At 31.6% G+C, this 12,832-nt stretch overlaps 4 protein-coding genes across 4 annotated transcripts; 2 read left to right on the plus strand and 2 right to left on the minus strand.

Moving 5' to 3' along the window:
- The first annotated feature begins 279 nt into the window (after positions 1–279).
- Positions 280–2,305, plus strand: LOC125868051 (2-alkenal reductase (NADP(+)-dependent)-like). The gene is made up of 4 exons (XM_049548645.1): positions 280–542; positions 629–812; positions 1,050–1,299; positions 1,771–2,305. The coding sequence occupies exons 1-4, from the start codon at positions 315–317 to the stop codon at positions 2,147–2,149; spliced, it is 1,041 nt and encodes a 346-aa protein (XP_049404602.1). The 5' UTR covers positions 280–314; the 3' UTR covers positions 2,150–2,305.
- Positions 2,306–5,020: 2,715 nt separating this feature from the next.
- LOC125868054 (uncharacterized) lies at positions 5,021–5,978 on the plus strand. The gene has a single exon (XM_049548653.1). The coding sequence runs from the start codon at positions 5,098–5,100 to the stop codon at positions 5,773–5,775; it is 678 nt and encodes a 225-aa protein (XP_049404610.1). The 5' UTR covers positions 5,021–5,097; the 3' UTR covers positions 5,776–5,978.
- Positions 5,979–7,530: 1,552 nt separating this feature from the next.
- On the minus strand, positions 7,531–9,435 carry LOC125868055 (60S ribosomal protein L11-1). Its single transcript, XM_049548654.1, has 5 exons — positions 9,334–9,435; positions 9,125–9,232; positions 8,943–8,985; positions 8,183–8,378; positions 7,531–7,891 (listed from the first exon to the last, which is right to left on the minus strand). The coding sequence occupies exons 1-5, from the start codon at positions 9,334–9,336 to the stop codon at positions 7,696–7,698; spliced, it is 546 nt and encodes a 181-aa protein (XP_049404611.1). The 5' UTR covers positions 9,337–9,435; the 3' UTR covers positions 7,531–7,695.
- A 1,392-nt stretch (positions 9,436–10,827) lies between these two features.
- Positions 10,828–11,550, minus strand: LOC125868056 (oleosin H1-like). Its single transcript, XM_049548655.1, has 2 exons — positions 11,189–11,550; positions 10,828–11,070 (listed from the first exon to the last, which is right to left on the minus strand). Exons 1-2 carry the CDS (start codon positions 11,475–11,477, stop codon positions 10,859–10,861), a joined length of 501 nt encoding a protein of 166 aa, XP_049404612.1. The 5' UTR covers positions 11,478–11,550; the 3' UTR covers positions 10,828–10,858.
- Positions 11,551–12,832: the final 1,282 nt, after the last annotated feature.

A 12,832-nucleotide genomic window follows, 5' to 3' on the forward strand; every position in this document is an offset into this window, starting at 1 on the left:
TATTACTCCAATTGTCCTAATTTATGTAATACAAATGAAATCTCTATATGATAATTTGATATTTAAACTGTCATTTATTGTGATTTATAGTACATTTTACCTGATTTGTACATAATATATATTATTCCCTATGTCCCAAATTATTTGATATAGATGAAAAAAAAAATCCGTCTTCCTACTTTTTTTCCACATAGTATCTATCGTCCAATTGTTTTTTTTTTTAATTAATAACTTACAATATAGTGTATTGTTTCATATATCTATATAATATACACTTTTATAACAGCTCTTCATTCACATTAATAAAGTTAGAAATGGCAGAAGAAATGATGAACAACAAACAGATCATTCTAAAACATTATGTGGAAGGTTATCCTAAGGAATCTGATATGGAATTTAAGAATAACAACATTAAATTGAATGTTCCAGAAGGTTCTAATGTTGTTGTTTTGATGAATCTTTACTTGTCTTGTGACCCTTACATGCGTAACCGCATGAAAAATCTTGAAGATAGCTATGTTGAATCCTTCACTCCTGGTTACGTAAGTGTTTCACCTATTTTATTGAGTCGCCCTTGTGTTACGTGTATGATAAGTAATTTTCTTTTGTGTTATTTATATATATATAGCCTATCACAGGATGTGGAGTGGCTAAAGTTTTGAAGTCTGGTGATTCAAATTTTCAAGAAGGTGATTTAGTTTGGGGAATGATTGGATGGGAAGAATATAGTATTGTAACTCCTACTCAGAGTTTTCTATTTAAAATTGATCATGACAAGAATGTGCCTCTTTCCTATTATACAGGAATCCTTGGTGAGTTATTCCCTTTCTCAGTATAATAGTCTGCTTATATTTTTATAATCCTTTTTTATCTTAGCTTCTTGATGTTGTTTTCTATCAAATAGAGTACCACTTTACATGGTATTTGAACTACGTTACGTTCATCTCAATCCACGCTCCAGTTGGACCTAGATGTAAGCCGTGTTAGAGTCCACATTGGCTTGTTGGGGAATGGATTGATGATCTGCTTATGCAATTATTGTTTTGTAGGGATGCCTGGGATAACAGCTTATGTTGGTTTTTATGAGGTTTGTTCTCCGAAGAAGGGAGAAACTGTGTTTGTTTCAGCTGCTTCTGGAGCAGTTGGTCAACTTGTTGGACAATTTGCAAAGATGTTAGGTTGTTATGTTGTTGGTAGTGCTGGAACCAAACAAAAGGTTGATATGTTGAAGAGCAAGTTTGGTTTTGATGAAGCTTTTAACTACAAAGAGGAGCAGGATTTAGATGCAGCTTTGAAGAGGTTAGTAGTTTTATAACTTCCCATTAGAAAACACTAACTAATATGGCAAAAGGATGGGACTAAGGACGAATTTGAACCATTTTTATAACGCTAAGGACATATATGGACCGATAGTACTATAACATTAAGTGGTCGTTTGGTAGCTGGCTAGAGTTATGGATGTATTACTAATACATGAATTAGTTACGAGACCCTCTTAATGAAAATCTTGTTTTTACTTCTTCATAATCTTTAATGAAAATCTTGGCTCCACCACTAATGTACTGATAGTATAACAGAGAGCATTATTAAACCTTTTTCAATAGTAAAGAGGTGACTTTGAGGCGTGAGGAGTCATTTTCCTTAAAGAGATATAGCATGTGTATATAATAGTCATGTTCTTTCATGAACAGATATGTCTGTTGAGTTTAAGACCTACGATATAACTAACAAATATGACCTTTTTTTTGTATCGGTTTATTCCTATTATAGGTACTTTTCTGATGGAATTGACATTTACTTTGATAATGTTGGAGGGAAGATGTTTGATGCAGTTCTTCTGAATATGAAACTTCATGGTCGTATTGCTATGTGTGGGATGATTTCACAATACAACCTTAAGAAGACTGAAGGGGTGCACAACTTGCTCTGCCTCATCGCGAAGCGAATCTGTATGAAAGGATTTATTGTTTCAGATCACTTTCATCTCTACCCCAAGTATTTAGAAATGATCATTCCACAAATAAAAGGCGGTAACATTGTGTATGTGGAAGACATAGTTGAAGGTCTCAAAAACGCTCCCAAAGCTCTAGTTGGTCTGTTCTATGGTCTCAATGTTGGAAAGCAAGTTGTTTTGGTTTCACGTGAATGAATGGATTCGACTCCTTTCAATTTCCTCAAGTTTTACTTGTACTAAAAGAAGTATTTTGTGATATTGTATCTAAAACATGAAAAACTGAGTTTTGAAAAGCAATTATGATGAGAACAATGCTATATTATGTCATGGAATTGAATGTTGGACATCTAAAGAAAATCATATTATTGAGAAGAATGTTTTGCATAGTAATAGAAATATTAAAGGGAAACTTACCATATCCCACTAGTTTAGGATAAATTCCTTAGATACACGCTAGTTTAAAATATTACGAATCTTACTAGAATTTGGGGAGGTGGTGGCATAGCTCTAGGTTTTAGTTGTGCACACCCTTCTAATATCTCCTGTTGACGAAGGCAAACGTACAGGTAGGGGTGTTAAATGAGTGGATTGGACTGAATTTGACAAGGTTTTATGAGTTGAGTTGATAAATAACTTGTTTAAAAGTTACTTGAGCTGAAATGGACTAGACTAACTCAATCCATCAAATGTCTAACTAACTTTTAATTGTTTTATTTGTATTTTTATAAATTTTTAATACCTAATAAAATTATTATGTTTCTTTTTTATGGTTATATAAAAGGGTGGATCCAGCTTGGGGCTACGAGTTCATCTGAACCAGATGAATCTCCTTCGACAGAAAATTATACTATTTATACACGATTTGAGATGATTACAACACTCTTATGGAGATCCCTAATTCGTGCAGGAGCTGAAAATCCGCATTTGAAACGGTCTATCAAATGAGCCTTGTGCAATTCTAATTTAGTCTGATTTTAATACAGCTATCGAATACCGAAATAAAAACGGAAAAAAAAAGTATGTATACACTGCCCAAACCATTGAATTTGTTAATCTAAAGTACGTGTGTGGAATAATCACATTTAATTAGAGCAGAGCTAGGAGCGCAAGAGGTTCATTCGAATTTCTTTCATAGAAAAATTACTTGTTATGTATATACAGTATAAATGTTTAAAAATATTGTGTGTTGATTTGTTTTTTTAATATATTTTGAATCACTTTAGCTAGTTAAAATTTTGACTCTGCCGCTAAAAGCGAAATCAAAATTTTGAATTTTAAAACGATAAGTTTAAGAATTAATAATTGTATTTTACATTTAATATATATATACATATTGATAAATTTATTCGATCTAAATTATATTTGAGCTTCTACCTTTGCCTCTCCGCCTATCATTTTTTAAAGTGATTAAAGAAGATTGATTTGACATTAAGATGGAAAAGTACATGAATTTGCTAGGAAAATACACATTAATTTCCTAATGACATCCACATCAAGTGATGATAAAATCACATAAATATCCAAAGATGTATGTCCTACTTATTTGTCAAATCCATTGTATTCACCTCTATTATCTCATCTTTAAAAATGATTATATCGTGTCACTACCAACCAAATTAACAAAAGCTGGTACTTATCAATAACTAAGGCAAAGAAGATTTACAGGGTCCATACGTACTCGCTACAATAAAAGAGATATTTAGTTATAATAATTATTTTTACTGCTTAAAAATATTTTGCAATAATTGAGTTAATGTTATTACATTTAAAGTTGCTATAATATTTAGATAAAGTATTTAGTGAAAGCTAAGTGTTTGTTTATCAAACTAATCTATCATTTTATTAGAAATTTTCAAGAGTTTTTAATTGTGCTTTCATTCAAAATACAACTTCACTTTTCAAAATACCCTATTTCTACGTAGCTTCAACACTAATTATTATTATTTTCAAATGTCAATCGATTATTCAAACATGTACTAAATTTTACAACTAGTCAAATTCTTATAAAATATATAACCTTAGAATTACAAAATTAGAAAATGAAGAAGTAAGGGTATTGTTTTAATAGGGAAAAAACTCGAAACTCATCTTAGTGTGAGTTAAGTCTCTCATTAAAAAAGATATAATAAATTTAAAAACGTATCATTGTTCGCTAGTTTCACATTATAACTATTAATTATTTTCTTTTTCTACATTAACTATTATCATCTATGTCAAACACACCACAAAGTTTATTAGGCTAACTAGTTAATCATCTATGTCAAACACACCACAAAGTTTATTAGGCTAACTAATAGTTGTTTCTTTTTTCTACCTAAGTTATCATTATCTACTCAATTAAGTGTTATGCTCAATACATAGATGATGATGATAATTCAAATTAAAAAAAAAACTGATAATTAAAATGTGAAACTCATGAAAAATAATAGTTCAAATATATTTTTGGCCGTTATCGCTAAAATTAATGTTTTAGAGAGGTGAATGTTCATCATGTGCAAGTTTTATGCCTTCAACTATTCAATTTGAAATATGCTACATTGTGCTAGCTTCTTTTCAAGACTAAACTACAAATCTTATACGTAGTTATAAGCACCAAGATATTAATGATTCACATAATTTTGTATAAGAAAATGCATATTAGCCCAATCAGACTGCATAATCTATCATTCAACACCATATAGAGGCACCAATAAAATGATGAGTTGACTTATACGCGCATATTCAGCATCGAAGTATGTTTTAAATTTTCGATACAAAGGAAGTGAAAGTTCAGGTAGGTAAAGAAACAACAGATAGTTAAAGTATGAAACTCATAAAAAAAGTGATAGTTTGAGTGTGTTTTTTACCCGTAACACTTGAAAGAGAAATGTTAGGCCATTGGAGTTGACTTGATTTTCCAACTAACACAACAATAATTGGAAGAGCCAATGGTGCTTAGCACATAAAAAAAATATTAGAGTCTTCTAGAGGAGAAATGTGGACCTATTTTTTATAATAAGATTCGAATAATATTTGATCATATTCCAATAACATCCTCAATATTCAATAAAAATATACTTATATATATACCATACCATATAACTGTCAAGATTTGCTTAGGAAAAAAAAAACAAAAATTCTGTTTTCTAATGCACAATTAATATATGGCTGCTGAAGAAGTACTACTCCTCAAGCTCTTTGATACTTACTGGTTTGAACAAGAAATATTATTTACCAACACACATAAATTCAAGAAACTATTTCAAGAAAATCCTCATGAAATTCAAGAATCATCAAATCTCTTAGGTCGATCACAAAGTGATTACTCTTCAAAAATATCCTCAGATGCATGTCAGATACTTCTAAAGCAGAACATTTTTGAAGGATCAGATACAAGTCCGAGTTTTAGTAGTCAACTTGGGAACTCTCCAACTTCTGTTATTATCACACATAACAGAGTTGCACAAGAAGTAAAAATGAAGGCTAGAAAAGGAGTTAAGGGAATTATTCGAATTCGGAGAAGCTCATCGGAGCTTGAACTTGAGGAATTAAAGGGGTTTATGGATTTGGGATTTGAGTTTAGTGAAGAAGATAAGAATTCAAGTTTGGTTACAATTGTTCCTGGATTGGAGAAATGGGGAATTGTTGATGAAAAAGTTGAAAATAAAAAGAAGGATATTGTTCATAAAAGGCCTTATCTTTCTGAAGCATGGGAGATTCTTGAAAAAAGAAAAATGAGTAAGAAATTGTTGAAATGGAGATTTCCATCTATGCACAATGATATGAATATGAAACATAATCTTAGATTTTGGGCTCAAACTGTTGCATCAACTTTCAAATGAAAAAAAAATCATAAACATTGTTTGTGCTTCTTTCTATGATTTCATCATTTGCTTCTTTGTGTTTGTTTGTAGTTTGCTTCACAATTTGTGGCCTAATTTGGCTTGTTGCAAATGTAAATATAGCTTGATTCTTTCATCAAATTTTCTTGTCCAAAGATTCTATATAGACTACTCAAGTCTTGTATAATTGTGGTGTATATGGTTATCTTTCGCACATCTTGACTAATTTTACGATATATAGTTATCTCTCATCAGCAATAGGTATCAGGTAATTCCGCCACCAAGGCTAGGATGAGTGGAAAGAAATCACCTAGTATTTTTGTTTCTATTGGAATTTGAACATGATAAATCATGATTTTCAGCCTACTACATTGATCACTAGGTGTTACTCATGTCTTGTATCTTGATGATTACTATGGAAAACCCATCAAAGTTCAAAGTTGAATGGCCATTGCTGTTGGGCTAAAACAGTTCAAAACTATTCTTAATCTGATGTAATATTATCTGTTTTGGATCGAGTCAACACGGTTTCCCAAAAAAGCCTTCACATTGTTATGAGTATCAAGCACCTTATAAGTAGCTCTTTCTATTTCCCACGTGGAACTTTGTTCATAAATACCTAAAAAATCTCCCTCTTGAACTACGTTCTATATGGTCCATCATTGTTCAGAGGCTAATTTGAAGATTAACTGTGTGCCACCATATCAATCGGGTATTTATGACCATTAAAAAATCATTGGCTTACGGGCGAAAATAGCAAGTGGCCCGTAGATGGCCAAAGGCACTAAGTTTGTCGGTCAGTCAAAGTGACTCAATGATACTCTTAACATAGTATTAATGATATTGTCTCCTTTGAACTACGTTCACACACCATTTCTTCATAAAACCTCACATCATTAAGTTATAAGTGCTTCTTTTTGTTTTCTATTTTCAATACGAGACTTTATTTACACACGCTCAACCACTATTGCATCTTCCCTCATGGAACATCCAAAAAAGGTGGCCCTTCCTGCTTCTGAATTTGAAAGTTGAAATTGATGTATTATATTTGGACATAAATGAATTATTCATATCAACAATTTTTTAAAGAATGAAGGAAAAATCATCTTTTGTCCTTTAAAAATGCATTGATAATGGAGTATAACTTTTTGTTATATCATTAATATAATTTAACTGATTATATCCAAGTCATTACTCTTAAATTTATTACTCTTCAAATATTGAAACTTTTATAGATAGTCAACAAGCACTTTGCAAGATTTTGGTTTGAAGCTCATATTATTATAATTAAACCCACCCCCAAAAATCCAAAAATGTAAAAGTGATAAACGAGCAACTTACAAGGAATACCACTAAGAAAAAGATTTGGTGACTTCATAAGCAAATTAATCACCATTTGAGTATATAAAAAAGTGAATTATTTGCTGCTCAACAACCAGGGCACTAGAAAATTAATTTCTTATTAGTTGATAATCACAATATTCCAACTAGTCCAAGCACTCTCAGACCAATTCAAACTTGATAATTAACTATGCAAATCTCTAAGATAGAGAGGTAGGTAACCAATATATACTTTAACTAGAGAAAATATCTCATATGGTATGTTTTGTAGAGTCAATGTAGCAATATTTACCATAAAATAAATGAAAAAAATACAACTAGTTATTAGTTTGATTAGTTAGACTTGAGAAAAACTGATGTGTTCTGCTTCTTTTAGAATTGCACAACAGGAAACTAACATAAAAAGGATATATTAAGATTGAATTGGTCTCATAAACCAAAATGAAAACAAGCATACTGTTCCAAATAACAGCAACTCTTGAAAACTATTCAACTCTAGGAGTAATTAGATGTTGGTCTACATAATGCATAAACATAAACTTGCTATCAGATAAACTGATCCAGCAGTCAGCTCTCGGCTTACTGGATGTTTGAGGACTTGTTAAGGATAACACCTTCATATTTGACCTGGAACCACTTCATTGAGTCCTCCTTTGTGACCCTGTGTTGGATCCCAACCCGAGACTTGCACCTACGACGTCTGGCAACACGGTATCCTGGGCGTTCCAGGACAACATAGAAATCCATACCATAGATACCAGTTGAAGGATCATACCTTTAACACAAAGGAAATAGTATGTCAATGAATTATAAGAGCACAACATGACCAGCTGATATAACCTCCTAGCCTCATATAGTAAACATTTTTCAAGGTAAGAACTATTCCCTGCAAACTCATGGAAGAAGCAACTACACTTCTAGAAGATGATCAACCGGTAAATATGTGAACGCGCATGAGTAATTGTTTTGGCATAATAAAAGCTAGCAGCACCTCCTAAGCTAAATATGTAGGATTAAAAAGTAGTCCGAATAACGAAATAAAGCAAGATCTGAATAACATGCTTACTTGATTCCAAGATCAATGTGCTCCTGAATACCAAATCCAAAGCATCCAGTTTCACTGAAGTTCCTCCTCAACAACTCGTACTCCTTGACCTTCAATCCACTCTCGAGGAGCTGCATAGCTTTTTCCCCTCTGACAGTGACGTAACAGGCAATCTTTTCATTACGTCTGATTCCAAAGGATCGGACAGTATACCTAGCTGTCAATGGGAATAAAGAAAGCACATGAAAACATGAAACAACCAATGCAAAAATTAGATAATGTGTAATAAGTTAAAAGACAAACAACACTAAACCATACACATCATGGACACTTGCATTAAACATGAGGACAAAGTATCCAATATCAATGAAACACAAATGAGGAACAATATGCATAACTTGTAGCACCAAGTTAAGCAAGTTCCAATTATTTCAAATTGTTACACAAACTTGACCAACTAAGAGCACTCATAAGTTCATACTAAATCCACATTACTTAGAAACTCTCTTTTTTTCCTAGTTGCTTAACGCCTTAAAGCTCGTTATCTATATTCCTACAGGAACAAATTAAATCCAAACTTCAACAAATCACCAAAATCAAACAGCTCAAACACCAATAGTGAGACTCCATATATAAGCAAAGAGTCATTCTTTGACACAAACAGTGCTCGAAGAACCGAAAAGCATGTTCGATAAAATGTGCATAAGAAACTGAAACCAGTCATAACATACGCAATCAAATAACAATAAAACAAACAGCATAATGCAATTCAAAAGCATACCTTTGGAGAAAACAGGACTTTGCCCACTGAGTTGCTCCAAGACCTAAAAATACAAAAACAAACACATTTAATTAACTATCTACACTTCAATCCTAAAACTAATCCAAATCTTATTCAGCTCTATTCAGATTCATTTCACTCTAATACAAATTCATCTTTTACAGCAAATTAGGGATTCACACCTTTGCGGCTCTAGTGAGACGATCTCCACTTTCACCAACAGAGATGTTGAGTACGAGCTTCTGGACTTTGATATCCCTCATTGGATTGCTCAATTTCTTCTCTGAAGCCTAATCACCAAAAAAAAAAAAAACAGAGAATACGTTAGATTTCAAATACTCATGTAAAAAAGCAACAACATTCATCGAAAATGGAAGGCATAGAGAGATACCATGGCGGCAGGAGTTTAGGGTTCACACACAGAGAGAGGAAGAAGAGAAGAGTGAGAGAAACCCTAGTTTGATCCAACTGTATATATATGTGTTGTGTGTGTATTATAATTGGAGCTGCGTTGTTTTGCTTATTTCTGAATCTTAGGGGTATTTTGGGAATGAGGGTTAAGTTTATGCCTAATTGGATTGCATTTCGTATTGTACTCTATGCATTATTACATGACATGAACATTTTCGTTTTCTTTTTATGGGTACCAAAGATAAAATACAAATGAGTATTTATTTATTTCCGAAAATTTATTTTACTTTATTTGAAAAAAAAAAGCACTATTTGAGTATGCAAATTTCAAATTGCCTTGGGAATTTAGAAAACATTCAATATTTTTGTTTTCATTTTCATCATATTTTTCTTTTTCACTTAATTTTTTTTTATTTAGAAATGATCTCATTTAAATTATATTTCCTATTTTTTAAGAAAAGTACATCATATTGTTTGCAAAACCTATAACCAAACACAACTTTATCTTCAATTCTAGCTTTAAAATTTTCAAATAAAATGAAAATAAGTTTGTCTAATCTTATGATATTATGTGACTCATCTATTTTGTGATATTAATTTTTCAAAATAAATTTGATTCTGTTTTAAATAAATAAGTCAGGTTGGTGATTTTGCTATTTTTTATAAATTGGAGGTACGAACGATATTTTAAAAACGTACATTCAAATCGAAATATGTTTTTTTTTTTTGCAAAAAGCATGCCAAACAGAACTCCAACTCCACCAACATGGGTTTGTAAACCCATGCAGTAGTGGGGCTGCTTGACCTCAAATTCATGCCCGGGTATGGAGAAACGAAGAAAATCATATTAGTGGATATGGAGAAATGGACCAGTGGTGGGACGGTTGGTGTCGGATTCATGCCCTGAATATGGAGAAATTATATTGAAAGCATCACTCCGAAAGAACACTGCAGTGCTATGAAGCCCAAACACCGAATGAAAAAAAAAAAAAACTCTAGCTCCAATTTTAATTCTATACTATTAAAAAAAAAACATACCAAATAACTTATTTTTCATGTACATGGACAATGCTAATGTAATTCAAGAAAAAAAATCTCGACGACTTCAGCTTGATAAAACCTTATAATATAATTTCACACCTCTTAACTAAATAATTCTTTATTTATTTTTTTACTTTAATTACCTTGATTAGAGCTGTTCTTCACTCTACAGTGTCATTTTTAAATTTATGTGGATATTGTATGCTCAATAACACTGAATTTATGGTGCATACATTATAAGGTGTGCCAAAGGGCGATGTGAGCATAGAAAATGCAATTACAATAAAAAGACTTCGGAATATTATTAAATTAAATTACAAATTAGAAAACAACAGAGCTGAGCATTACAAAAGGAAATGTAACAACAACACTTCACACAAAACACTTACAAAAGCAAAATTAAAAATAAAAGTGCATGTTTCACCACATTATTTCCATTCAAAATACAAAAACCCAAACTGATTCTAAGTTCTAGCACTTTCTTTCGTTTCTTGTGCTTTACTCTGTATTGCTTGCCCAGCCTCCTTAGTCTTTTGTCCCACTTGCGCCGCTGCTTCTGCTGCTCGCTCCTGAATTCGCCTTTTCGTGTAATCCAACTGCTCCATCGTTGTCCTCCCTTGTTTGAAGTAATTCACAATCCACGATAGTGATGATAAACCCGTCAATCCAAATGCACCTATATATCATAGACGAAATCAGAATTTTCACTTTCAGAATTATACTCTTATCAAATTGAAACATGTCTAAAAAAATGCATCTACACATAAATTGAAACAGAAAGAGTATAAATTGACCTGAAGTTAAGAAACCAGTGACGGCTAGCGCAACGGTAATAGCAGCGGGTACGAGGACGGGGCTAAAGAGTAGGAAAACGGGGGTAGCAACAGCAAGCCCAACAATAGTCCCGAGAAGAGTAAGCCCGGCAAGTCCGAGAAGAATCCCGCCGACGGGAACAAGCGTAACAACAGCTAGAATTTGGCTAGTTGAAGGACCTTTTGAAGGAAGAAGTGTGGCCATACCACCTTCATAACGAGTTGAAGGATGAACTTGAACTTGTTGTGGATATTGAGTACGATCAGCCATAGTTGATGATACAAATAATGATGATGAATAAGAGAATTTTTGTGTTGTAAAAGAGATAGATGATTTTTTTTTGTAAGAGGGATTATTGATGAGGTGTTAGTTTTAAAGGAGTGGAGAAAAGGTTACGTGTTACAATGTTAGAGTAATAGGCTTGCATGAACAACATGTTGCACTATAGTGTAAGTATATACATAAATATAATTTTATATAATATAATAATAAGATGAGAGAAAAGTGATGAAAAAAGTGTTGCTAGCTGGCGACACTTTAAGTTTGGTAGATTTTGAAAGCTAATTTGCTACCTTATTTGTTTTATTAGTTTTTGTGTTTGATGCGTGACATTTCTATTGAAGTCTTGATTATTGTTATACTTTTAATGTCAACATTTTTTTTGGTTCGTATTTAGAAAAATGACTTTTAGTAATTTTTTAATTTTAATTTATCATGTGGCTGGTGGCATATTTAAAATTAAGATTAAAGAAAAAATTTAGTATTTTTTATGTAATTTTAATTTAAGATTATAGAATTTCAAATATTTTATATTTTTTAAACTTTGTGTGAAGTTAAAATGGATTAAACAAATTAAAATAAGTGGAATATTTTATTTGTGTGATATCTTTTGAAATGGGAAAGGGAATTATAAACGTGAGAATTAAATTCTCATCAATTAAGATGCTCCGGCTCTTCTATCATATTTGGTTGTTTAAATTTAGACACAATTTTTAAAAAAAATAAAATTTACATATTTGAAAAATTAAATAATACATGTTACTTCTTTTGTCTCATTTTACGTGATATACATACATTAGTTTTATGAATAAATCAATTTTTTTATAAGCAATTGAATTTTTATATGTTTTTTAAATATTTCAAGTTATCAATTATCATGATTTATAATATTTCTACACAATTTTTAAATATATAAAATAATTTTAAAAATAAAATAAACAAATTAAAACGAAGAGAAAAAGTAGACAAAAGTAGTAGAACGTGGAACCACAGGTGAAGTAGGCATGTCGACCGTTGGTTATCCATGCATATAGTTAAGTATTTTAAATATATAAAATTATTAAAAAATAACATAAACAAATTAAAATGGGAAAAAAGTAGACAAAAGTAGTAAAAGTGTGAAACCACACCGGTAAAACAGGCATGTCGACCACCACCCGTGTGGTTATCCACACTTAGTCACTTATAGTTAAGTAGTAGATATATACATATGATGTATGTATAATATATACAGCCAAATGAATAGTATGTACTTGTATCACATTTAGTAAGCAGACAATCGAAATGTATATCAACATAAATTTTCCATTTTTCCCTTCAACACACACTCATTATATGGGAAATTT

Source organism: Solanum stenotomum, chromosome 6 (assembly GCF_019186545.1).
Source record: "Solanum stenotomum isolate F172 chromosome 6, ASM1918654v1, whole genome shotgun sequence".
Lineage (NCBI taxonomy): Eukaryota > Viridiplantae > Streptophyta > Magnoliopsida > Solanales > Solanaceae > Solanum > Solanum stenotomum.

Excerpts from the sequence above, each read along its gene's own strand:
- LOC125868054 (XM_049548653.1), top strand. The coding sequence starts at position 5,098 with ATGGCTGCTGAAGAAGTACTACTCCTCAAGCTCTTTGATACTTACTGG.
- LOC125868056 (XM_049548655.1), bottom strand. The coding sequence starts at position 11,477 with ATGGCTGATCGTACTCAATATCCACAACAAGTTCAAGTTCATCCTTCA. Across the intron at positions 11,071-11,188 it reads CACTGGTTTCTTAACTTCAG|GTGCATTTGGATTGACGGGT; the intron begins GTCAATTTATAC and ends TATGATATATAG.
- LOC125868051 (XM_049548645.1), top strand. The coding sequence starts at position 315 with ATGGCAGAAGAAATGATGAACAACAAACAGATCATTCTAAAACATTAT. Across the intron at positions 543-628 it reads AATCCTTCACTCCTGGTTAC|CCTATCACAGGATGTGGAGT; the intron begins GTAAGTGTTTCA and ends ATATATATATAG. Across the intron at positions 813-1,049 it reads CTATTATACAGGAATCCTTG|GGATGCCTGGGATAACAGCT; the intron begins GTGAGTTATTCC and ends ATTGTTTTGTAG.
- LOC125868055 (XM_049548654.1), bottom strand. Across the intron at positions 8,986-9,124 it reads GTCTCACTAGAGCCGCAAAG|GTCTTGGAGCAACTCAGTGG; the intron begins GTGTGAATCCCT and ends TTGTATTTTTAG. Across the intron at positions 7,892-8,182 it reads CACATTGATCTTGGAATCAA|GTATGATCCTTCAACTGGTA; the intron begins GTAAGCATGTTA and ends TTTGTGTTAAAG.